Source organism: Lontra canadensis, unplaced genomic scaffold (genome assembly GCF_010015895.1).
Source record: "Lontra canadensis isolate GAN:19392208 unplaced genomic scaffold, GSC_riverotter_1.0 scaffold63, whole genome shotgun sequence".
In the NCBI taxonomy this organism is placed as follows: domain Eukaryota; kingdom Metazoa; phylum Chordata; class Mammalia; order Carnivora; family Mustelidae; genus Lontra; species Lontra canadensis.
In genome coordinates, this window is record NW_022631057.1 from 1,406,152 (window position 1) to 1,430,832 (window position 24,681).

A 24,681-nucleotide genomic window follows, 5' to 3' on the forward strand; every position below is an offset into this window, starting at 1 on the left:
AAAACCTAAGTACCCGGCTTATGCCCCTTCCTACCTGTGCCAGCTCGGTGCTTCAGGGTCTCCGTACTGGTACAGAGCTCCCTGTAAGCATGTACTCTGTAAGGACTGGGATTCACTCGAGTGGGAAAGGAGAGGGGACTCCCATCAAACACCTGTTAGGGGACATATAGGCCTTGAGTGTCAGGTAATAACAGGAGACGTCACCTCATTCTGTCTGTGAGACATTGTCTATATACTTTTGATCCATATACAAAAACTTCAAGTATTTAAATATCGCTCAATAACTGCCAAAGTGCTGCTCCAAATGCTTTTTATGAAGCAACCTATTGAGCCTCCACAACACCCCTTTGAGGTGGGTACTTTTATTTACCTCGCTGTACCCATAAGGAATTGAGGACCAGAGAGCTTAGGAAACGTTCCCAAGTCTTAGTAACTGATGGAGTTCGGGTTTGATTCCTAATAGTTAGCTCCAGAGGCCATGCTTTTAGTCATTACCGGATAGTGACTGGAAAAGGCAGCAAATATTATTCTTCTTGAATAGACGAGAAAAGTGAAACCAAGAAGCCGAGTAATTTACAGTCACTCGGGTAAGGGGCAGAATAAAGGCAGAATTTCTGCTCTGGAAGCCACAAGGCTTCTCTCTCCAGGGGACTAAGTGTCCTGAGTCTCTTCCATATCCCACTCACTTACACAGGCCCAAAGGGAGTAGGGCCAGCCCAGAATCTCTAAACCCTTTTTTGTGGTTAACTGTCTCCATACGGCGGGGTAACTATAGGACAAGAGGAAAGGGGAGGCACCCTCTCCCCTTTAGATGTGACCTCCCAGTTTCCAAGACCACCAGCCCGGAGGCACAAGATCGAGACGCGAGTCTGAGAATTTTCTCAGCCAGGGTTAGAAGCGGGAGAGTGAGGTGAGGAAGGGGCTGGGCTGCTCTGGGCCGCCCAGGAACACAGAGGATCCAATTTCTCTCAACCAGCCAATCCCGAACGCGAGAGGGCGTGGTCATACCTGGGAGGCGTGGCCGGACGGCAGAGGGGCGGTGGCGTCCCAGGGCGAGGCGCTGACGTGAGTTCGGCGCACCTTGGTCGGGCAGGTAAGGGCCGGTGCGGGACGCGGAGCGGAGCTCCAAGACTCTACCTGCGCAAAGCCAGGTGTGCTTGGCGGACCGATCAAGGAGAGCTGTGGCGACGGGAGATCTTAACTGGGGACGTGGTTTGGAGGGACGTCCGCTTCTTGTCGCCGGACTGAGAAAAGGTGAGGACGCTAACTTCTGAACACTAGCTTTGGAGGGGGGTGGGGGTGGGGTTTGGGGACACGCCCGCCCCAGAGTTTGTGCGGTTAGGAACCTTACTTGAGAACATCTGTTTGTTTGGGGAGACCTTCTGGGGCTGGGTGCCTGTCGCCCTGCTTTCGGTAGCTTCTGGGCTGTCCTAGCCCTGGAGCACGCGGGGCCCCTCCCGACCCCACACTTTACTCTCTTTCCCTCCCTGCCCTACCGGAGTGTGCCTATCTCGGCCTCTACCCACGTACCACGGGGTAGAGCTAGGCGCCTCCGCCCCTCCCGTCTTACCAGCTCGCTGGGCCGCTGGCCCGAGTCCCAAAGAGGGGATTTCCTAGGCCTGCGGGCCTTTGGTCCTGGTAGATGTTTGGGGAAATGGGGATGGGGCGGCCAGGATTTTAGCCAGTTTGTTTTTTCTCCTTGAATTTGTTTGGCAGTCAGGCCCCTACGTGGGGAGTGGGAGACAGCCATGGACTTCCAAGTAGCCAAGCTTGGTGTTGGGCAGGGTGGTGCTGGGTGTGGTCGCTCTGGGGGTGAGGCCCTCTTCGCCTGAAGGGTATGGAGGGTGGCTGTGGAAAAATGGAGAAAGTCTCCCAGCCCTGACTGGGAAGGAGGCCCGGGATGCCACTCTTTACACGGAGCCTGCTTTGTAGTAAAAGGGTCATCTCTGTCCCAAACCTGCTTTCCTAGTGGCTATCAAAAGTGGAATCCAGGGAAGGGAGAGGGAGAAGGTGCTCCAGTAGGAGTTAGTGAAGGCTGGTGCTGACCCAGGAGAGTAGTTTAGGGTTAGATGTGTGCATAATGCATGACAGCAGCTCCCAATACCCTGTAGCTCCCTCTCACCTGCCCCCAAATTCAATCCAGCAGGGAAGAAGGGCATGGGAATTATGGCGAGAGGCACAGAATTTACCCCTAAGCAGGGCTAAACTAAATGGAGGGAAGGTTGGGGAACTTGGAAGATGGCCTTCAGTTCCCTGAAGGAACTACCTGGCAAGTGTGTTCTACTCTAAGCCAAACCACTGGCCCAATCTCGAAGCTCGGCTTTGGGGTATTGGTGCCCCTGGAAACTAGTCTGGGCAGGGGCTGCAACTAGTGGGGGTGGGGAGTGTTTATAGAGGACCTGCTCCCTGGAATGGGTGTGTGAGAGAGGACAGTTATGCCTTGGAGAGGTTGGAAGATCCCTGCTTAGTGCCCAGTGTGAGGGGAGTGGACAGGTTAGCATCTTTGTTCTTTGGCTAGGTAAGTACCTGTTGGAGACACAGGCTTTGAATTTCACTGTGATGGCAGCTAGAGATACCAGGGCTGAGTCCAGCTAGGCCAAGGTTCTGTGGGCATTGAGATTTGGGTGATGTGAGTGTTTTGAACGAGAATTCTGATTCAGGTGTGTTTGGGGGTGGGTGTCATGGAGTCTCTTCGCTAACCACTTCCTTGGACTTTCATGCTGCTGGGATCTTGTCAATATTTTGGTTTACTTTCTTAGTGTGCAGAAGGAGGGACTTGGAAGGCAGGGTATTGTGGCAGGATTCAGTACTATGGTGTACTCTGACTCAGGAGTATTGGGTCCAAGCCCCAGATGAAGCAGTTTTCTGTGTCTCAGTTAACCCAGCTATAAAGTGGGGATAATAATAGTACTACTTCCAGATCATGAGGATGAAATCATACATGTTAAATGAAAGTGCATGTAAAAAACTGTAAAGCCTATGTAGGTATGAAGGACTGTTGGTATCATAGTCTCAGCAGCTATGAAGATGAAAAGATGAAGGGCATCATCTTTTATACCTTCCAATGGCCAAGAAAGGTCTTAGCTTCCTGTGGTTAAAGGAAATACTATGTGTAGGTGTTTTTCACTATTTTTTTTTAAGATTTTATTTTTATTCATTTGACAGAGAGAAGAGAGAGATCACAAGTAGGCAGAGAGGCAGGCAGAGAGAGGGGGAAGCAGGCTCACCGCTGAGCAGAGAGCCCGATGTAGGGCTCTATCCTAGGACCCTGAGATCATGACCTGAGCTGAAGGCAGAAGCTTAACCCACTGAGCCACCCAGGCGCCCCTGTTTTTCACTTTTTAAAGAAGATTTATTTATTTATTTGACTGAGAGAGAGAGGGAGCACAAGCAGGGGGAGCAGCAGGCAGAGGGAGAAGCAGGCTCCCGCTGAGCAGAGAGCCCTATGTGGGGCTCCACCCAAGGACCCTGGCATCAAGACCTGAGCTGAAGGCAGACGCTTAACTGACTGAGCCGCCCAGGCGCCTCGATTTTCTTTTCATTTTGTTATAAATTGAAGCATGCCATTGTAGGAAAATGTGAATCATACACAAAAGTATATAGATATGTATAAAATTCACCCGTAATCCTATCACCAGGTAACCATTTTGGATGTCTTGTTACATTGGTGTATTTCTTTTACTATTTTAAAAAAAGATTTTATTTATTTATTTGACAGAGATCAAAAGTAGGCAGAGAGGGAGGCAGTGGTGGGGGGCGGGGGGAGAAGCAGGGTCCCTGCTGAGCAGAGAGCCCAATGTAGAGCTCCATCTGAGGACCCTGAGATCATGACCTGAGCCGAAGGCAGAAGCTTTAACCCACTGACGGCAGAAAGGCGCCCTTTCTTTTCCTTTCTTTAAATCATCTGTGTGTATGTGCATATGTGTGCAAGTGCATGTTATGTTAAAGGATGGAGAGAATACTATATAGTCGGTATTATGTGCTGTATTTTCTCCCTTAACTTCATGTTGTAAACATTTCCCCAAATCCAATAAAAATTCTTCAGACACCCCGTTGTTAATGGTTGCTTAATAGTGCAGCCTGTGAATATGTAATTAGCCATTTTCCTCTGTTATTTTGGTTGCTTCCAACTTTTCACTCTCTGCCAGTTTTTAGAGCCCTAGGTACTGGGTGGCAGGTGGGGGAGATCTTGGCTGACTCCCTTTTGACTGAGTTGGAGAGGGTTAGCAGCGATGCAGGTGGGGCATGAAGGAAGGCAGGCTGGGGCAGGGTTGTTCATGTGCAGTGCCATCTTGAGAGAAGGCTGAGAACCCAGGACTCTGGATCTTAACAATCAGTCTCTATGATATTACTTCTTCCCTATCACTATGTGCAGGATCCTGCGTTTACTTGGTTGCTTTAATTTTCTCTTGATGAGTTGTTGATCAACTATGATAAATGCTTTTCATCAAAGTCCATGGTCCGTCTAGAACTGATTTCACATGTCTGACAAGCGTAGACACAGGACTTACGGGTACTGCAATAGAAATTCTCAAATGTCCCTCACGAGGCTGACCAGTGTGCTGTCCATTTCCCCATTTGTCCTTCCCTTGCTCCATCCCCTTTCCAGTAGGCTGGGACTGAGGAGGAGAAGGTAGAACTTGTCCTTAGGAGAATATGCATTTTCTGGGCTGCCTGGGAGGCTCAGTGCGTTAAGCCTCTGCCTTCGGCTCAGGTCATGATCTCAGGGTCCTGGGATCGAGTCCCACATCGGGCTCTCTGCTAGGCAGGGAGCTTGCTTCCTCCTCTCTCTCTCTCTCTACTTGTGATCTCTCTCTCTGTCAAATAAATAAAATCTTAAAAAAAAAAAGGAGAATATGCATTTTCTCCTCCTTATAAGGTAAATGTTTTCCCCCTGGTTTGATGGCTTGACTTGCTGCCCTACAAAGCAGCCCGAACAAGGCCAAGAACATGGGGTCGGGGGACAGTTGAATACCGCATGCCAACCTGACCTGCCCACTCTAAGCTGTGCTCCCAGGGGGAAGGTTTCAGTTGCAGGACTTGTTAACTGGGTCAGAAGGCTCAGGTGAGAGCAGGTCCTGCCTTGCTCTTAAAGTGCCAGAAGCCAGCTTGATTTGGGTTTGGGTTTTCCCTGCTTGTTGGGAGTCTGGCTGGGGAAGGAAGTGGTGTTCGGGGCCACCCCCTCAGCTAAGCTCCTGTGAGTGGGAACCTTCAGCTGACTCAACTGGTTTGGCTTCTGAACTGTGATCCAGGTGGGGACCTTCCTGGGTGTGAAGGTGACTTATTTATCTTCCTTTCCTCAGGCCGTTGTGGGGCTTGAGCAGTTGCAGTGTGGATTTCTTCAGGGAGTCTGATGAAAGCCATGTGCTTTCTAACCGACATAGTGCTGGACACAGTAGCTGATGGACGTGTATTTGCTGAGGGAAGGCGATTTTGCAGACCTAACCTTAAGTAAAAACAAAGTAAAAGGAGAACACACACAACAAAAAATACCTAAATACAACATCCCTGGCAAACAATTCTCTAGGGACCAGTTTTTCCTAAAGGCACCCAGCGTGGGCAGGCCTTTGTTTCCTGCTGTGAGTGCAGGCTGGTGCCGAATGTTATCTGCCGAGCTCCTGTGTTTTTATGAGGATCAATTGCAGACTTTACCCAGGCCGCCTCCTGCAACCCATGAGTTCACTCTAGCCTCTGTGGGGAGATAAACAGACCCAGGTGGAAGAGGCCAGCTTGTCTTAGGGTTGTTTTTAGCAGTCTAGGGTGAAGAGCCGTAGCACTTGATTATTCTTGGGCTCCTGCACTTTCCCAGACTCAGGTGTGAGAAGGGTCCTCAGAGCCTTTGTCTCCCATGTTCCCAAGTCTTCTCCCAGCCACTCACTGGATTGTCCTGTGCATAACCAACTTGGGACCCCTTTTTCTTGATTACAGAGTCTTTGGCCAGCCCAGAGGAAGGAGAGCTGACTCGAGGCCCAGCTCTTTGGATCCCTGTGGATACACTGCCCGCTCATCTCTGTAAGTGAGGACTTTGGAACCAGGACCCACCCCTTGCCTCCTAGCCTCTCACCACGGTGCTGTCATTTCTTATTAAAATATTCCTGATCGTGTTGAGTTGTCTTGTCTAAAAAGAAAGTGTGCTTCAAATTCTTGCCCCTATCTTTGCAGTTTCCATAACTTTTTTTCTCCTGTCTCCTGAGATGAGATTGAAAAGAGCAATTTCACTTCTCTTCCAAAGGCCTTGGTTCTTTAGGAAGGACTGTGTTCCAGCAGGGATGATGTCATCTTTTTTTATTTTCCTGCTTCAGGATTTAAATAGGAGAAATGTGATCTACTTACATGATAAGTCTGATTTGGCTGGAACATGAAGTATAAATGGCTTTGGAATAAGAATCAAAAGAACCTTTTAACCTCTTTTCTTTTCTTCCCCACCTGGCACAGTCTATTCCCATATTTAGTTTCTTTGCTGTAATCTAATGAAACTGTAGCTCTATCATACGGGAACAGTGGCTGGGAAAAGTTCCCAGAGGCTGGCCTAATGATTCTCCTGCTCTCCCTACTCTTTACCCTCCCTCCCCCCACCCCTAGATCATGGCCCTCCACCCCCGCAGAGTTCGGCTGAAGCCCTGGCTGGTGGCCCAGGTGGATAGTGGCCTGTACCCCGGGCTCATCTGGCTACACAGGGACTCCAAACGCTTCCAGATTCCCTGGAAACATGCCACCCGGCATAGCCCCCAACAAGAGGAGGAAAATACCATTTTCAAGGTAAAGGGCTTCTTCCACCGTCTGACTTAAAATGCTTTCCAGTTCTGTCAGAGCTTTCTGGGGTTTTCGGTTGTTGTTTTGTTCTGTTTTCTATTTTGGCATGAGGAGTACATTAGATCCCAAATGCTAATGCATCAGAGAGAATGTTTATGAAGGGGGCGCCCAAACTTAGGCACAGTAATTTCTCTTGCTGGGGCACGTCTGGGATGTTTGAGGGTGTTTATTCTTTCCCACTGGCTAAAAGTACTCAACTTATATCCCAAAAGATCCCGGGTGCAGTTGGTAAAACTGCAAGTGATTGTGTTGATGTGGTTGTTCCAAAAGCTCCGGAGGGCCAGCAAGTGACCCTTGCTGTTCATGCCCTCAGGGCTCTGGCTATGAAGACAGGCGCTTGGGCCTGGGAATGACCCTCCAGACCAGGGTAGAACTACTGAGTGTTGCAGTAGCTCCTAATGTAGCCTATGGGCTGGATGTAGAGGGCCCTCTGCACGGTGTTCTTTTTTTTTTTTTTTTTTTTTTTCTCACGGTGTTCTTTTGATATTAAAATACCTTGCCTCGTCCATGACCTCTGCTTACAAATTAATGGTGGATTTAGTACAGGTTTTTCTTCTACAAGGGTGTCTTCTTAAATAAAAAATAGCTCTGATGTGAGCATTGCTTTACTTAACGGAAAACAAGATTTAGTCACACGGCATTTTACAAAATTCAGTGAAGCCAAAGCTTGGCTTAAGGCAGAAGTAGGTGGGAAGCTGGTCACGGGAAGGGGTGGCATGTGGTTTCTAATTCCAGACCCTGTGCCTTTGCTTCCGACCAACTTCTCTGTGCTGGTCAGCCTTCCATCTCGTGAGTTGCTTTAGTTCCTGCATCTCCAAGACACGGAGGAGTGAGTTTAGCTTTTTCTTCCTCTATAAGCTGGAAGTCAGAAGTGAAATCCAGTCCCTACCCTGGCCCTCTCAAGACTGACGCCCCAGTTCTTGCTGAGATTGGATCAGAAGATGTGGGCTCACCTCAAAGGAGAGCCGTCCTAGAGATGTTTCCCACCTAACTCTGTTATATCAGGTGTAGACACGAGAGGCAGAGGGAAAATTGACCTGAAAGCACTTAGAAGGAAAGTAAATGAGCGCTTTTAATTTAAAAAAATGATAGGGAAAAACATTTGTAAACCAGCCCCAATTACTGAAGCTGGCACTGGGAGGGAATGGGCCTGCCTCAGCCCAGCCGGCCTCTGGCTGTGGCCATGGTCTGAAACTGCATTTGCTGTTGGTGGCTGGGGGTGGCTGGCCATGGGGGAAGAGGCTGGTTCCTGAAAGCCCGACTCATGAGAGTGGTCTGCATGCTCAGGGCTTGAGAAAAACATGGCTGCAGGAGGCTTGTCTTGCTTATGTCTCTATCTCTGCAGAATGCTAAGGGAGGGCCTTAGAAGTCAGGAGAAGAGTGAGGGCACTTTCACAGATCCCAAGTTCTTGACAGGCCTTGGGCAGGATTTGTGGGAGCAGGAAGGAGGCAGGGGACCACTAGCGTTAAATGGGTGCCTGCTCTGTATCCCTTGTCCATTGTCTCATTTAATTCTCAGCAACTGTGTAGGGGAGGTATTACCCAGTGTTGTAGATGCAGAGGCTGAGTCTCTGAGGGGTTAAGTAACTTGCCCAAATCGCACAGCTAGTGAGGGGTGTGGCCAGGATTTGAACCCAAGCCTGTCTGCTCCCCCATTACCATCTACCCCATTCTGACCAGGAATTGGAAGGCCTGGTTTCAGATCCTACTGTCAGTTGCATGTATGGTCTTGAACATGTCACATAATCTCTTTGGGCTTTACCTTCCCCTTCAGTAAAATGGGGGATGAAACCAGTCTTGCCTGCCTCACAGGATTGTTATGAGAATTGAGTGAAATAATGTGTAGGGAGGGACTAGTGAATTACCAATTAAAATACAGAGGTTACTTCCATTTCTGGAAGAGAAGTAGTAGGGACCTGCACAGTGACCTGAGTGTCAGAAGCAAGACCCAGAATGGGTTGAGTATGTCCTATTTATAAATCACTACGATTGCCATGGGGTGGGTAGCCCCGCTGCTGCATCACCCTCTGAGTAGGCCCTGAGGAGGAATGGCTGTGTTGTGAGCCAGAAGGCTGGGGCTGTGGTTCTGGCTTAGTCTGGCTGCTCTCCATGGAGGGGCAGGGATTTAAGGAGCCACAGAAATATTTAGACTTGAGCCAAGGTCAGCATAGCCCAAGCCAGCTAGGTGGGGCCAAAGCAGGAGTGGGTACCGGGGATCAAACAAACGGAAGGGAAGATGTGGTGAGCCAGCAGTCAGGTACCACCAGGCACAACTAGAGACGTGCTTCTCAGATACTGCGGACCAGTGACATAAACATCCCCTGTAGGGAGCTGGATGGAATGGGGCCAGCATAGCCATATGGGGCAGCACCCATTTCTCAGACCTCCACATTCTGTACTGTAGAACTACACTGCAGGTGCTCGAGTCTGAGGACATGGTAAGAATTGAGTCTGAAGTAGAAGAGGAGGACTGAAATTTGTTTTGGAAGAAACTTCCGGATGATTGTCAGGGTCTGGGGCTGGGAGTGACTGAGGGAGATCAGAGATCTCAAAGGACGGGGCAGAAAATTTCCATTTCAGCTTGAGGTCAGAAGCAGAGGCAAGGAGTTGGAACTGGACATGAGCCCTGTCCATTTCCACAAGCTGGGGTGTGCTTCCTGGTCTTGAGGTCTCTGCTAATGACATCCCCCTTTTCTGCATCAGAAGGTAACATCCTGAAGAAAGCATAGAGCTCTGAGAGTATGTTAGTAGTGGGGGAGAGTGGATAGCCCATGAGTGGAAACACACATGCCTCTGGACCCAGAAATGGAGAACCAGTGAGGAGGAGCCAAAGCGGTTTTAGCTCATACCTGGTGTTTGCAGCAAAGTATTCCCAATGAAGTGGGACTTTGAGGAACTAAGGAAGGGCAAAGAGTGTGGGACCAGTCCAATGAGGCCCTCCGCCTCCAGCTGGACTTCCAGACTGTGCTGCCTTGCCCTCCGACAGGCTATTATTCCTAAAGGCACTTGTTTTCTGCAATTATTTATGCATCAGATTGAAGAATGTAGGGGGAGGGAACAGCAAGGCCAAACTCTTCATATCACATGGCGTCTCCCTTTGTTGTCTTATAAAAGTAATTAATGTCAAAAACAAATAAGCCAAAAAAAAAAATTGACCTGAAATCCTGCTATCCAAAGTTACCATTAGCATTTTGGGGTATACAGCAGATGCTTGAACAACATGGGTTGGAACTGCATGGGTCCACTTATTTATTTATTTAAATTTATTTATTTATTTACTTACTTACTTAACTTAAATAATCTCTATACTCAACATGGGGCACAAACTCATGACCTGGAGATCAAAAACTGTGTGGTTTTCTAACTGAGCCAACCAGACACCCCTGCACACGTCCACTTACGTGCAGGTTTTCTTTCAATAAATATAGTACTGTTAATTATATTTTCTCTTCCTTATGATTTTCTTTTTTTTTTAAGATTTTATTTATTTATTTGACAGGCAGAGAGACAGGAGGAAGCAGGCTCCCTGCTGATGCGGGGCTCGATCCCAGGACACTGGGATCATGACCTGAGCTGAAGGCAGAGGCTTTAACCCACTGAGCCACTCAGGCGCCCCTCTTTTTTTTTTTTTTTTTTTTTGTTTAAAGATTTTATTTATTTATTTGAAAGATAGAGATCACAAGTAGGCAGAGAGGCAGGCAGAGAGAGAGAGAGGAGGAAGCAGGCTCCCTGCTGAACAGAGAGCCCGATGTGGGGCTCGATCCCAGGACCCTGGGATCATGACCTGAGACGAAGGCAGAGGCTTTAGCCCACTGAGCCACCCAGGCGCCCCCCCTTATTATTTTCTTAATAGCATTTCCTTTTCTCTAGCTTGCTTTATTATAAGAATATAGTCTACAGTATAAAAAATATCATTAATCAGCTGTTACCAGTAAGATAGTTCAGTTTTGGGGAGTCAAAAATTAAATATGTGGATTTTTGACAGTGCAGAGGGTCAGTATTCCTGATCCCTGTATTGTTCAAGGGTCAACTGTATTTTTTCCAGGCTCTTTTTTATTTCTAACCTTTATTATAGCCACTCTTGACAGGTGGTGCTGGCACCAATAGTTGAGATAAGGCTCCTCCTTTCAAAAGATTGTGTTTGCATATGGCTTAATGTCCCTTCGGCCCTGCCTGGCCAGGGCCTGAGGGTGGGGCTTCCTGCTGCAGGCTCTGTAACTGGGGATGGGGATGGCGGGGCAGTCAGGCCCGGTTGTACGTGCTCATGTGTATGAGAGAGGGTGAACAGATTTCTCAGTACTTCTGGGCAATGGCAGGCATTCACTGTGGTTTCTTGTTCCTTAGGCCTGGGCTGTGGAGACAGGGAAGTACCAGGAAGGGGTGGATGACCCTGACCCAGCTAAATGGAAGGCCCAGCTCCGCTGTGCTCTCAACAAGAGCAGGGAATTCAACCTGATGTACGATGGCACCAAGGAGGTACCCATGAACCCGGTGAAGATATACCAAGTGTGTGACATCCCGCAACCTCAGGGATCAATCATTAACCCAGGTGAGGCCCCAGCTGCTGGCAGGACAGGTGGACAGTAAGCCAGGTTCTGGGCTGGACGCTTTAAAGAGATAGTTGACTTGAACATCACTTACAAAGTTTAGTTACAAAGCAAGAAAGCCTTTCTCTAGGAAGGACCTGGAAAACAAAAGATATGTCAGCAAAATCTTCTTGTTCACTTAGGGGAATAGTTACTAGCCTGACTGTTTAAAAGAATGAGAAAGTAGAGGGGGGATAGAGACCTACTGTAGGAAGAGCTTCCCTTGGGACTCAGCACTGAGAGGAGAGGTCAGGTGGTTTTGAAGATGGAGGTTTGAGTTCTGAACCTGGCTCTTATCACTTTGCTCCTTATGGGACATGGAATCTAGTCATTTGACCTTTGAGCCTCAGTTTCTTCATTGGTAAAATCTGGGCTCTCATCTTTCCTGCCTGCCTCAAAGACTATTGTAAGATTCAATTGACATGACATTTTAAAGCTATTAAGTTCCCTTTGCAAATGTTGGATGAGGGATTATTTAATTTGTAGGATACTTTTCCTAAGAGAATACCACCCGATCCTCCTGTTTACCCAGTGCCTTGGAAGTACCGAGAGCCGGGTGATTTAGACTTGTTCTCCAATGGATCTAGTGAGGCTCTGCCAAGAGGGAAGGGTCTGTCCTCACATTAAGCTTACAAAGGGGAGAAGTTGGTGTCCTTGAGTCCTTAAGAAGGGAATCTAATGTGTAGCAAGAGGTTTAAAGGTGGGAATTAAGAGATTTCTAAGAAAGGAAATGCTATCTGCTCCTGGGTAGGGGAGGAGAAGAGAGCTAACATTAGAGCTCAGTAGGAGGAGTTAGAGCCAGAGGTTAATATACCTTTGGTTCCCACTCTTTTTGGCTGGGGCATTAGGGGTACATGTTGAGCCCTGGGTGTCTCTGTACTAATAATACCTAGCATATACAGCAGATCAGCTATAAGGATGACAGTGCAACCCCAGCAGCTCGCTCGTGGGCTGATGTGTCTGTTTCTTGGTTAGGATCCACTGGATCTGCTCCTTGGGATGAGAAGGATAATGATGTAGATGAAGAAGATGAAGAAGATGAGCTTGATCAGTCACAGCACCATGTTCCCATCCAGGACACTTTCCCCTTCCTGAACATCAATGGTGAGTGGGGATAGTGGGGGGTGGTACAGAAGAATGAAGAGGGTGGAACAGGCTTTGAATTAACAACTACTGACTCCTCAGCCCCTGCTGCACTGGGAGCAGTAATGAGGCCTTGTGGCCAAGCTGCTGGTCTACTAACAAGTAGGGGCCGTAGACAGGGGAACTCTGCTGGCCCAGTTATCCCAGTGGGCAGCTTACAGGCGTAGAGAACATCTTCGGAATCTTACAGCTAATTCAGAGAAGTTAAACAAATTCATTCTCAGTCCCACATAAAAATACATCAGTTGTTACAAATTTTGCTGATTTCCTTGAAGTCAAGTGTAGATATCATTTTGACGAATTATAGGCAAAGTCTTCCACTATTTCCCTTGATAGAAATTTTGTGTCACTTTCTTAGCAGGGTATCTACTCTGCTAAGGCTATGTCCTGGGAAACTTGTGGTTTCTATAATACTTAGCTTGATAGAATTTATCTGTAAGAGACTTTTTGCTTCTTTTATGCTCTTTTTGAAGTCGGCTTCCCAGGAAAAATGAGTTGAGGGGTTGGAAGGCCACTGTAACAGAGCAGGTACTGACTCTTCCATTGCACATTCTGAGGATTCTCAAATACAAGGTGAAGTGCTCTTCAGCATCTTCACTTGAACTGTCGACTGAAATGCTCCTAGTCTAATGCCATGCACTAGTTGAGTTGAGAAGCTCATCACTCCATTTCTAGTTCCATCTGGCTGCTGTGGGTCAAATGAGATACTTATGCCACTTAGAAAATGTTATCGAAATGATTCCTTTGGGATTTTGGAGTCCCCTACTTTAGGTGATTGCCTTACCTTTAAGAATCGGGAAATAACTCTTATTTTCTGTCCACCTGCCCTCCTTCACTTAACCTGCTATTTATATCTTTACAACCAAGGGATGAGTACAGAAAATTATCATTGAGTTCTCTCAGGTCAATGTTGTCACATGCTACATTCCCACTTAGTGATTTGAGTTGGATATCTGGAAATACGAGATCCGTTCCCAAATCCTTCGCTGATTCATTCTGTTATTTTCACCCCTTAAAAGGGTGCAACCTATTTCCAGGACCCTGATTTCATATTTCTGTTCATATTTTACCAAAGCAAATGTTGTTGGCCTTATGTTAGGGGTTGCTTTGGATCATTTTTGGGAAGATGGGGGGCATCTATTTAAAAAGTAGGGGCGCCTGGATGGCTCAGTTGGTTGGGCGTCCCACTTTTGATTTCAACTCAGGTCATGATCTCAGGGTCTTGGGATCCAGCCCCAAGTTGGGCTCCCTGCTCAGGGGGTGTCTTCTTAAGGATTCCCTCTCTCTCTTTCCCTTTGCCCCTCCCCTCGTTTGTGCACATGCTGTTTCTCAAATAAATAAATAAATCTTTAAAAATAAAAAATAAAAACAAAAAAGTAAAACGGGTACATTGATTTAACCAGACTTTTGCACAAACAAAGAAACATTACTTCTATGATTTCAGAGCTCTTGGGGCAGAGGAAGAAGAATTGTTGAAGAATAGATGCCTAAGAGGTGAGGCTAGGAGGAGAAATCTCTAGACTTTGGAGTGAACCAACTTTGAGAATAGCAAGAAAATAGGATGGGTATTTCATTTTCTTTCCTAAGAGCTATAATTGGATACTTTTGAATAAATATTAGTCTTACATGTTTTAAAATTCATAATGGTACCAAAAGGTTTTCTTTCCTTTCTGTCTCTGACCCCCTGTTTGGTTTCCCTGGAAGAAACTGATCCTTTTAGATTTTTGGATATCCTTCCAGATGTTTTGTGCACGTAAAAGTATTTGTGTTTATTTATTTTATTTTTATTTTTAAAAGATTTTATTTATTTATTTGACGGAGAAACACAATGAAGGAGGGAACACAAGCAGGGGGAGTCGGAGAGGGAGAAGCAGGCTCCCCAAGGGGCAGGGAGCCCGATGTAGGGCTTGATCCCAGGACCCTGGGATCATGACCGGAACCGAAGGCAGACACTTAACTGACCGAGCCACACAGACGCCCTGGTATTTGTTTCTTTTTTTTTAATGGAATTTCTATATACTCAAAGCTAATCAACTCATTCAGTTGAGTTCATTTTATAGAGGAGTTCATTTTGTAGAAGACAGCCAACTTCTATGTAATTGCTGGGGTGAAAATCTGCAATAGGGAACCTTTTATTCATGCTCATTCTAATTTAACCCCAGAGAATATTCCTGTGTTTGGTCATCTTCAGCAAATGCACGTTTTCAGAACTATGAGTTTATGGGAGAATTAATATGATTAGGAAGTAGAAGCAGGGGAACTGTATCTCTTTTTGTGTCAGTTGTGGAAATTATTGATGGGCTGCCACATGGAGTCATAGTCCAGTGTTTGACTCTTGTCTGTCAGTCTTGTTAGGTTTTAAAGCCCCAAGCCAGGTGATGTACAAACGTGGTGCCCCTGCCTGCTCACCCACATCTTTCTGTTCTAGGTTCTCCCATGGCACCAGCCAGTGTGGGCAACTGCAGCCCTGAAGCAGTGTGGCCCAAAACTGAGCCTCTGGAAATAGATGTACCCCAGGCACCTATACAGCCCTTCTATAGCTCTCCAGAGCTGTGGATCAGCTCTCTCCCAAGTAAGTGAGACTTGATCTTTCTAGCTGGGTCTTCAGCTCCTATTACAGTCCCTTTCCTGCCCTACCTTCTGCCTCCATTTCTTTGCCATATATAGAATAGCCACCTGTCCTATAGGCAGCCTCTGTCTGGTTCCTGACTGGCTGATGAGTCATCAGGGAAGAAGTAAAGAAACATTAGTTCATATCTACCTGCCCATGGGGATGCTGTGATTAGTTGCAGCTCAGGGTTACTCACCTGTTAGGTGAGTGGAAAGCCTGGGTTCATCAGTTTGTCTAGGGGATCTGGGCATAAGGCCATTTGAGGGACAGGAAGATTAATGGCCATGGATTTGATCAAGAAGTTTCTTGGATTGTGAGGGGCTTTTGGAAGGGAGAAAATCTTTCTGAATTGAACACAAATTGATCTCAGTGAAGAACCAGTGTTACTACCCCATCTCCCTTTCATGATATGCATGGTGGTATTGGGGATGGGATGGAGGGTGGGAATGTGAGGGCTAGTATATGGTCCAAGAGAGTAATAGCTTTGATAAGACCTGTAAGCTTCAATGGAGGCTTGATGAGTGAAAATTTACTTTGCCATGAGCTGTGTGTCCTTTTATGGTAAGTTACTAGAACAAATCCGCAGAGTGTGCTCATGTGTGTAATTTTCAGAAAGACAAGATGGCTTGGTATTTTTTCTTATTCTTCTGATTTCTTTTTAAATGAGCCAAAAATGAGACACAAACTAGATAACCTTAGTTTTTAGCTGCTTCCATGTCCACTGATGTGAACATTTCAGTCAGTCAGTATAAATGAGGAGACTGAACCCAGAAGTTTGCTTGGAGAAATTCTAGCCCTTAGGGTGTAATGATTAAACAGAGATAGTATACATGGACCTTGAACTATCTGCTTTTAAGGTAGTCTTTTGACTGAATAGTACAGGGATAGGTTGATGTCTTCCTTTGTTGCAGGAAGAATAACTGTGGTGGTGACCTTCCTGAATGCTGGTCGAAAGGTGGCTTGATCTTGATGGACTTGGATGAGTCCCAGGCAGAGCATTAGAGCAGGACTCTCACTGTACTCTCTCACCTTTCAGTGACTGACTTGGACATCAAGTTTCAGTACCGTGGGAAGGAATATGGGCAGACCATGACCGTGAGCAACCCCCAGGGCTGCCGGCTCTTCTATGGGGACCTGGGTCCCATGCCTGACCAAGAGGAACTCTTTGGTCCCGTCAGTCTGGAGCAGGTGAAGTTCCCAGGTCCAGAGCATATCACCAATGAGAAGCAGAAGCTGTTCACCAGTAAGCTGCTAGACGTCATGGACAGAGGACTGATCCTGGAGGTCAGCGGTCATGCCATTTATGCCATCAGGCTGTGCCAGTGCAAAGTATACTGGTCTGGGCCATGTGCCCCATCGCTTGTTGCCCCCAACCTGATTGAGAGACAAAAGAAGGTCAAACTGTTTTGCCTGGAAACGTTCCTTAGTGGTAAGTCTTTCTTCAGAAGGTTGGTGGTTGGGGGCTTCACCCCAGAAGTAGGTTTTCCACCTTCCCAACCCCCTTTCCTGGCTCTTCAGGTATCTTAAAAAACTCCTGGAGGAAGTAAAGGTAGAAGAGAATCTTAGTTCTGAGAAATGAAAGTGACCTGGGCAACAAAGAAGGGCATTTCACTCCAAAGCTATGTACTTGGAAGCTAATTTTAGTTTGGTTGTGGCTCCTTTAGTGGCAGAAGAGGGAGACAGCCTTGTTATTACTGCCAGATGCTGCCACTGCCACCTTAACTTTGGAAGTTGACTTCATCTTAATCAGCAAAACATACTTTTCCCATTTGGGAAATACCAAGTGGCAAATTCAAGCAAATAGATTTAGGGAGAACACTGAGATGTGGATTTTACAATACAATTTGAACCCCAGGTCTAGTTCAGTGATATCCTTAGAACCCTCAGAAATGATAAAAGTGTTCTTATTTGTTGTCCACAATGGCCCACATGGGGCAACTGAGCACATGAATGTGACTCATATGACTAAGGAACTATTTAATTTTAATTAATTTAAATGTAATAGCCACATGTGGCTAGTGACCACTAAATTGGGCAGCCCAGAAGATGGTATTTTACTGAGTGGATATGGAATGGCCAAGTACACCAAGCTTGCTCTTCCACCTTCTACAGATCTCATTGCCCACCAGAAAGGACAGATAGAGAAGCAGCCACCATTTGAGATCTACTTATGCTTTGGGGAAGAATGGCCAGATGGGAAACCCCTGGAAAGGAAACTCATCTTGGTTCAGGTGAGGATATAAGGATATGTCAACAACTCTTTGCCTTTTTACCAGTGCTTTAGCCCCAGGACTAGGATTGTGCTGAGCGAAGATCCATCAACCTATGTATGTTTTAATCCCATCAAATAGAATAGCAGACTCAAGTTTTGTTTATTGTAAGAACCAAGTAGGTCCTACCAAAGTAGGACCAAGCTGGAGCACAAAGGTCCTCAAAATGGATGACTGGTTTAGTGAAGACCTTACCTTGCATTCTCTTACTGACATTAGAGTCTTGCTGAAACCTAACAGGATATGGTCCTTTCTAGCTCTTTTAGAAAGACCCTTTGAGTTACTTTTAAGAGTGTAACCTTATTCTAGTAAGTGGCAGCAAGACCACTTGGGTTTGGTCCCTGGATTTGTAAAAAAAAGATAGTCAACAAATGAAATGTGGGTAAGAGACTTCCAAAATAAGCAGCTATTTATTTAGGCATATGATGTAATGAAACATATAGGTTCTTTACCTTCATTTGAACCAAGTTCTAGAGTGAGCCTTAGCAAGATGGTCTAGGCATACACATAAGGGGTGGCAGCTTTCCCAGGGCCTCACTGGGCCTTTCTATCATTTTGAGTCCCTCCTGCTGTTTGAAATTACCTTCTCTTCAGTGGATACCTGTGTGTTCTGTGTCCTGAACAGGTCATTCCAGTGGTAGCTCGGATGATCTACGAGATGTTTTCTGGTGATTTTACACGGTCCTTTGACAGTGGCAGTGTCCGCCTGCAGATCTCCACTCCAGACATCAAAGATAACATCGTTGCTCAACTGAAGCAGCTGTACCGCATCCTCCAAACCCAAGAAAGCTGGCAGCCCATGCAGCCCGCCCCCAGCATGCAACTCCCCCCTGCCCTGCCAGCCCAGTAATCATGAATGCCATCTTTTTTTACAATATTGTACATAGCGGTATTTTTTATTATTCAGATTTAACCAGCTTTTGAACCTCTTCTTTCTAACAATGTTAGTGGCCTTCGATTCTCCACAGTATGCCTGGCTTTTAAAGTTGATTTAATTTATGGAAAAAAATCACCTTTCATAGTTCCCCTTTCTTTTTTGAAACCTCCCAGTGTTAGTGTAATGTAGTAGAGGGAGATTTGGCCTGGGACTTTGGACGCCAGCATTCTAGCTGCAGCTCTGCTTCAGTGACCTTGAACTACTAAGTCATTTAACCTCTAGGCTTCAGATTCATTACTGTAAAACGAAGGGGTTGGAACAGTGCCTGACATTATGCCAGTTAAAACTCTGACCTGATGACTTCATTCTACTTGTACAAGGCATAACTGCCTGGAATAGAACCCTTCTGCGTTGTTCTTGCACCACATTTTTTTTTCTTGCTTTCATTAAAGTTCCCTCAAGCACTGATTTGTCCAAGATTGATCTCCGTTTGACCAGTTCTGCTAGTATAGGAAGCTGGCTCCCTGACGGAGTAAGCGAGAGGGAGGGGAGCTGGCTGGTTGCTTAGCAACCAAGCTTGATATCTAAATAGAAATAGGTGCCAAAGTCTGAAAAGCCGCCTGGTCTGTGGAGTAAAGGCTCATAAACTGAGCTCCTCAAGGGAATCTGTCAGCAGAAGGCCTAGGGATTCTGCACAGTTGGTTGTCAGGTGTTTACCTTGCCACCACTCAGTAACACTCCGAGTGTGGTAGGTGAGAGTGTATGACTCAGTGGTACCTTTCAGAGAGCATAGAGCTTTTTCTTCTCTCTTCTTTGAGGAAAAGCTGGGAGTGAGCTGGGCATCTAGGACAAATTCCTGACTGAAAAAGGGACAGTTCCTTTTTGTTTGAAAACTTTTACAGTTTTGCTATCATTTGGACTTTTTGCAGTTGAAAAAATGAGGTATTCAGGGTGAAGGAGAACTGGGCAGTGCTTTTCTGCCAAAGGCTCATCTGGCCCAAATCTACTTGTCCCCCTTCTTGTGGAGGTAGCTGGGTGTGAACTATTTACAGGTGAAGAGTGGTGTAGAACATTGTAGCTATGGCTGCCACAGACTGGTCTTATCTATTAACTCTTGCTCCGTCTTCCATTTTTTTGTCCTACCCACAACCTTAAAAAAAAAAAAAAAGACAGTATAATTTAAACTCCAAGACCTAAATGGAAAGCAAGATATTAATTTCTGGTTGCAGGCCTCTAATGCTCTTGAATACTGATGCTTCTCTGTGCCAGGCCATTACAAGAAAACCCATGTCTAGTGTACTACCCTTAAACTAGGCCATCCAGGCCATCCCCTACTTGCTACTGTAGTTGAACTAGCTGAAAAATCAGGTAGCTTCAAAAGCCATAAGCTCAATTTGGTTACAGGTGGCAGTGGGACTTACTTAGAATGCTGAAGCTATGGTTTTAGGATCTCTAAGGGACGTGGTGGGATCTGCTGTTAAACTAAAGCATGACCAAGAGAAATCTGGGTAAATGTCAGGTGCTCAGCTGTCAGCAGCATTTGGGCTTCTAGAGACCAGGAAACATGCAAGGTACAGAAACTTTGTGATTTTTGGTCATTTTGGTTGAGTGGGTAACATGGAGGGTTTAGTTTTGGTGTCTGGCTAACTCTGTAACTGCACAGCTCAAAGTTAAAAAGAACCCACCGTAGGTAAATTGGGAGGGCAACTGCTTGATCTGGGTTGTCCTTTTCCCTTATGCTGTGAAACACTAATAGCCAGGCTCTCCATCTGGATGGAGGCCCAGAAAATATGAGCTGGCAAAAGGTGATGAAGATTGTGTTCTGAAGGGCCAAGAAGGATCAAACTTGTATGTAACTGTAATGAAAAGTTTACAAAGATGCCAGAGGAATGGATGAGTAGTTTTATGTAGTCTTAACTAGAGAGCCCAGTTTCTTCCATGTATTTTATTGTTTTCAGAATGCTGGGAGAAAAGTGCCTGGTGGCTCAGTTGGTTAAGTGCTGGACTAAGGGTCATGAGATTGAGCCCCACATCAGGCTCCATGCTCAGTGGGGAGTCTGCTTGAGATTCTCTTTTTCCTCTTCCTCTCCCCGCCCCCGCTCACTCTGTCTCTCCAATAATAAATACATTTTTCAAAAAAAAAAACCCAAAAAACACTGGATGAGTGTGTGCAGGGCTGTTCACTGATCTCCCTCACTGCTCCTTCTCTGGTCCTGATGATAGAAACCAGGTGCCCTTTCTTTCTTGGAGACTGTTAGCTTTGGTGGCTACACCACACACTCTCTTGGTGTGGTCTACTTTCTTGCCTCCACCTTGCTTAAGAGTGGAAGGGGAATTAGATGGTGTCACCAGCTCTTCTTTTTGTTCTCTGTCCACCTCGCTAAACTGGATTAGCTCAAAGTTAAACAGAACAAAACACTGTAGGTAATTTGGAGGGCGAGTGTTGGATCTGGCTTGTTCCTTCCCCATATAATTCGATCTCTGGTTCTATGTTCCCATATCATCCTATACTTCCTTTTTCAGAATAATCAATTCCGTTGTAATTGCTTAGCATCTGTGTCCTATTTGACTAGCAACTTGCTGAAGGTAGGGACTATTTGTCTTGGACTCTGTTGCCAGTGTCTGGTGCATGCTATTTTCTCAAATAGAACTGATCCTTGAACAACACAGGTGTGAGCTGCACAGGCCCACTTACACCCAGATTTTTTTTTTTTTATAAATATAGTACAGTACTGTAAATGTATTATGATTTTTTAGTGTTTTCTTTTCCCCTAGATTACTTTATTATAAGAATACAGTATATAATGTTGCTATAACAAAAATCATCTGTTGACTGTTTATATTATTGGAAAGGCTTCTGGTCAATAGTAGGCTATTAGTAAAGTTCTGGGAGAGTTAAGAGTTATATTCAGAGTTCCTTTTGTGTGGGGCACCCCCTACCGCCTGAGTCCTTCAAGGGTCACCTGTATTTGTTGTTAGAATAAATGAATGAAATAAATAAGTCTTTCATTTTATAGATTTATTGCTAAGGACCATGGGAAAATAAAATAAATCTGGGGAAGGAAAAAATCCTAAAATTGGTTTCTATTCTCTGTTTCTGACTCCCTCTGAGCTAAAAACCAGCGTTAGACTGGGAGCTCCCACACACGCTGATCCTCCTTCCACGCTGGCCCCATCTTAACTCCATACTTGTCTATTTTCACCTTCTGAAGATACCACCAAGGTAGAGCAAGGAGTGAAGCCTCCGGTGTCGAGCCCGCAGTTCCCTTGGCCTCTGTCCTGCCCACATAACAATAAAGTTAGGCCGTTTCCTCAGCTGCGCGTTTTCAAGAAATTCTTGCCCTAGGGCTGGCAGTTTAGGTGTTAACCCTTCAGTGAAACACGTCCTTCTTACTGGCCTGATTGAAAAGCTTCTGCCTCTCTGTTAATGTTTCATGTGAAGCCAGAAAACTGAATTTCTCCAACTTGAGCCCGTGAAGGTGGGGTTTCTGTGTATTTTGTACGTTGTAATAATACTGCCAGCGCCCAGAAGCATGCCTGGCACACATTTACTCCTAGTGAACAGTGCCCATGCCCTTCACACCCAGCTTCGAGATGGCAAATCTTGGGCAGGACAGCACTTGCGCACCCACTTCTAGGAATTCAGCCTCTCCAATTGGGGATTTAGGCAGGTCAGAGTAAACAACTAACTTTGTAGGGCCACTCACAGGTGAGGACAGTCTGCAAAACATGTCGCTTTCTCGAGATAAGCTTCGTTTGGAGGGGAAAGCGCACTTTTCCAGACAAAGCAGACTGTTGTTGCGCTGCAGGGCCCCCTCTGCATTCCCTGACTTAATAACAAGACGCGAAGCTACGTGAGGGTAGCAGCAGGCTACTAGCTTCGCCAAGTCCCGCCTTCTCTCGGGCACTTCCGCCCCTCCCCGTCCCTACGCAGACGGGCGCGGCCGGCTTCTGTCTGGCCGGAAAGGACCGGGCGATAGGCGTCCACACTTCCGGCACAGCCGGGCGGGAGGTCCCAACGCGAGGTGCGCGAAAGGCCTGGATGACGTCACGGAAAGTGGCGGGAGGGCGTGTGTTGGACCTGCGCAGTAGGCCGGTTTTGCCGACCTGGAGCCCAGCGCGTTGCAAGGGATTTCCAGTGTTGCGGCGGAGCGTTCTGGTTTCGGCGTTTTCTCGGCAGCTCACAGGAAACGGGCGGGCGCTTCTGAGCCCGCGAACCTGCGGCGGAAGTGGAAGCCGAAAGTATGTGTGTATGTGTGTATGAGAGAGACCTGTGACTCATTTAACAAGTCACTCTAATATGCTCAGCACGGCGTGTGGGGATTGGAGTGAGCCCATCTTCCGAAGGTCCGTAGATGACGGTCAGAAGGGGAAAGCGGGGCCGGCAAAAGTATAACCCTTTGCAGTTATAAGACTTTATTTACTACTTCTACGTCCCAGGGTGCAGTGGTTGTAAGTCCATATTCTAGTGTATATTAATCGGATCGCTTTTCTTACAGCTGTTGGCGGGAAGATAAGGGGAAGTTGGTAGGGGATAGAGGGCGTGTGGAACCCAGAATTCTGCCTCAGAAGGGCAGTTTTAGGGTTAGACCCCGGAATTTTGCCAAAGACAGCCCTGGCACTACTCTTCCCCGATTTCTTTAAGGTTTGAATCCGAGAAAGTAGTTTACAACAGGTAAAATTGAGAAGAATTCAGAGAGAATGTCAACGTAGCCATAAGGCGTGAAAGACACATGAATTTGAGACTAAGGAAGACCAAGTCAACCATAGAAATCAGGCAGCATTGGCGATCCCATCTTATGTGATCTGGGTTAGCATTTCAAAGCAGAGGGAGGGACAAAAAGATGTTTGGAAGTTGCTGTAAAACTTAGGGGAAGGCTGTTGGCAGGTTTGCTGGTATGTCATTGGCCGGTGTTAATAATCCCTTGCTACTGCTTTGTTTCTAGGCCCTTCCTCAAGTGCCTGGAGCTCAGAGATGCGGCCCAGGGGAGGGGACTGTAGCTAGGTAAGGAGGCCATGCTTGCTGTTGCTTCCAGATTCCATGTCAGCACCGAGTCCTCAGATGCTGGTGGCAGCTGCTCAGCAGACCTTGGGCATGGGAAAGAGACGGTGCCCACCCCGAGCTATCTGCCTTCACCTAGCTGGAGAGGTGCTGGCTGTGGCCCGGGGACTGAAGCCAGCTCTGCTCTATGATTACAGTTGTGCAGGGCCATCAGAGCTCCAGAGCTATCTGGAGGAACTGCAGGGCCTGGGCTTCCTCACCCAGGGACTTCATATCTTCGAGATTGGAGAAGACAGCTTGATTGTCAGTCCTGAGCACGTATGTCAGCACTTGGAGCAGGTGCTGCTTGGTACCATAGCCTTTGTGGATGTTTCCAGCTCCCAACCTCACCCTTCTATTTGCTCCCTGGACCAGCTTCAGAATTTGAAGACCCTAATGGCTGAGATCATCGTGCATTTGCAAGGGCTGCAGAGGGACCTATCCCTGGCAGTCTCCTGTAGCAGACTTCATTCCTCAGACTGGAATCTCTGTACTGTGTTTGGGATCCTCCTGGGCTATCCTGTTCCGTATACCTTTCGTCTGAACCAGGGAGACGACAACTGCTTAGCCTTGACCCCACTACGGGTGTTCACTGCCCAGATCTCATGGCTTCGTGGTCATCCCCCCGTCTTGCTCTATTCCTTTAGTGTCCCAGAAAGCCTGTTCCCAGCCCTGAGGGAGATTCTAAATACTTGGGAGAAGGACCTTAGAACTCGATGTAGGACTCAGAATGACTTTGCCGACCTGAGCATCTCCTCTGAGATAGTCACGCTGCCAGCAGTGGCTCTCTGACTTTAACTCTTCTCTCATGCAGAAGGTACTCAGTAAATAATCAGCTCTGGCTGAAGGATGGCATCTCAAGTACCAATTCAGAGCATCTTGAAAACACCGGGGGCAGGGGGGTGGTGCTATAATCAGTTGTCCACATCGCAGTGGGCATGGGATTAGTGGTGGCGGCATTGGTTGTACATTTACCATTTCTGTACTAAGGAGTCCTCTTGACTTTGCTGAGATATCTGCTGATTTTTCCACTGGGTAGGAGATAGAAGAAGAGAGATTGTGGAGAAGGGCGGTGGAGGACAAGTGTATGTTCTTGTGTGGTAACTGTAAATACACCTGCCCTTGTGGGTGGTGTCTGCCAGAAAGTAGAAGACTAGGCGGGTTTTACCGCATGTTTATATACCACCAACTGAATTGGACTAGGGAGGATAGACGAGGATGCTCACATGTCTTACATGTGTGATGTGAATTGTCATTCCGGAGTAAACGAAGAGTTCTGAGGAACAGAGACTATTAGATGAAGTTTTTATTTTACAATAGGTTAAAAAAACAATAACAAA

At 46.7% G+C, this 24,681-nt stretch overlaps 2 protein-coding genes across 3 annotated transcripts; both read left to right on the plus strand.

The window, feature by feature from the left end:
• The first annotated feature begins 1,049 nt into the window (after window positions 1–1,049).
• Window positions 1,050–19,468, plus strand: IRF6 (interferon regulatory factor 6). Its single transcript, XM_032878112.1, has 9 exons — window positions 1,050–1,254; window positions 5,929–6,012; window positions 6,583–6,759; window positions 11,158–11,362; window positions 12,375–12,503; window positions 14,971–15,114; window positions 16,190–16,582; window positions 17,266–17,384; window positions 18,049–19,468. The coding sequence occupies exons 3-9, from the start codon at window positions 6,586–6,588 to the stop codon at window positions 18,271–18,273; spliced, it is 1,389 nt and encodes a 462-aa protein (XP_032734003.1). The 5' UTR covers window positions 1,050–1,254; window positions 5,929–6,012; window positions 6,583–6,585; the 3' UTR covers window positions 18,274–19,468.
• Window positions 19,469–22,428: 2,960 nt separating this feature from the next.
• CUNH1orf74 (chromosome unknown C1orf74 homolog) lies at window positions 22,429–24,653 on the plus strand. 2 transcript variants are annotated; one of them, XM_032878114.1, is made up of 2 exons: window positions 22,429–22,542; window positions 23,247–24,653. In XM_032878114.1, the coding sequence occupies exon 2, from the start codon at window positions 23,342–23,344 to the stop codon at window positions 24,131–24,133; it is 792 nt and encodes a 263-aa protein (XP_032734005.1). In that variant the 5' UTR covers window positions 22,429–22,542; window positions 23,247–23,341; the 3' UTR covers window positions 24,134–24,653. The 2 variants fall into 2 exon arrangements, with proteins under 2 accessions (XP_032734005.1, XP_032734006.1); XM_032878115.1 differs by lacking the exon at window positions 22,429–22,542 and adding an exon at window positions 22,595–22,647.
• Window positions 24,654–24,681: the final 28 nt, after the last annotated feature.

What these genes read in the sequence shown, in the direction of transcription:
- IRF6 (XM_032878112.1), top strand. Translation starts at nt 6,586, where the DNA reads ATGGCCCTCCACCCCCGCAGAGTTCGGCTGAAGCCCTGGCTGGTGGCC. An exon ending in AGGAAAATACCATTTTCAAG is followed by an intron (nt 6,760 to 11,157) that starts GTAAAGGGCTTC and finishes CTTGTTCCTTAG; the next exon opens with GCCTGGGCTGTGGAGACAGG. An exon ending in GGAAACTCATCTTGGTTCAG is followed by an intron (nt 17,385 to 18,048) that starts GTGAGGATATAA and finishes TGTCCTGAACAG; the next exon opens with GTCATTCCAGTGGTAGCTCG.
- CUNH1orf74 (XM_032878114.1), top strand. Translation starts at nt 23,342, where the DNA reads ATGTCAGCACCGAGTCCTCAGATGCTGGTGGCAGCTGCTCAGCAGACC.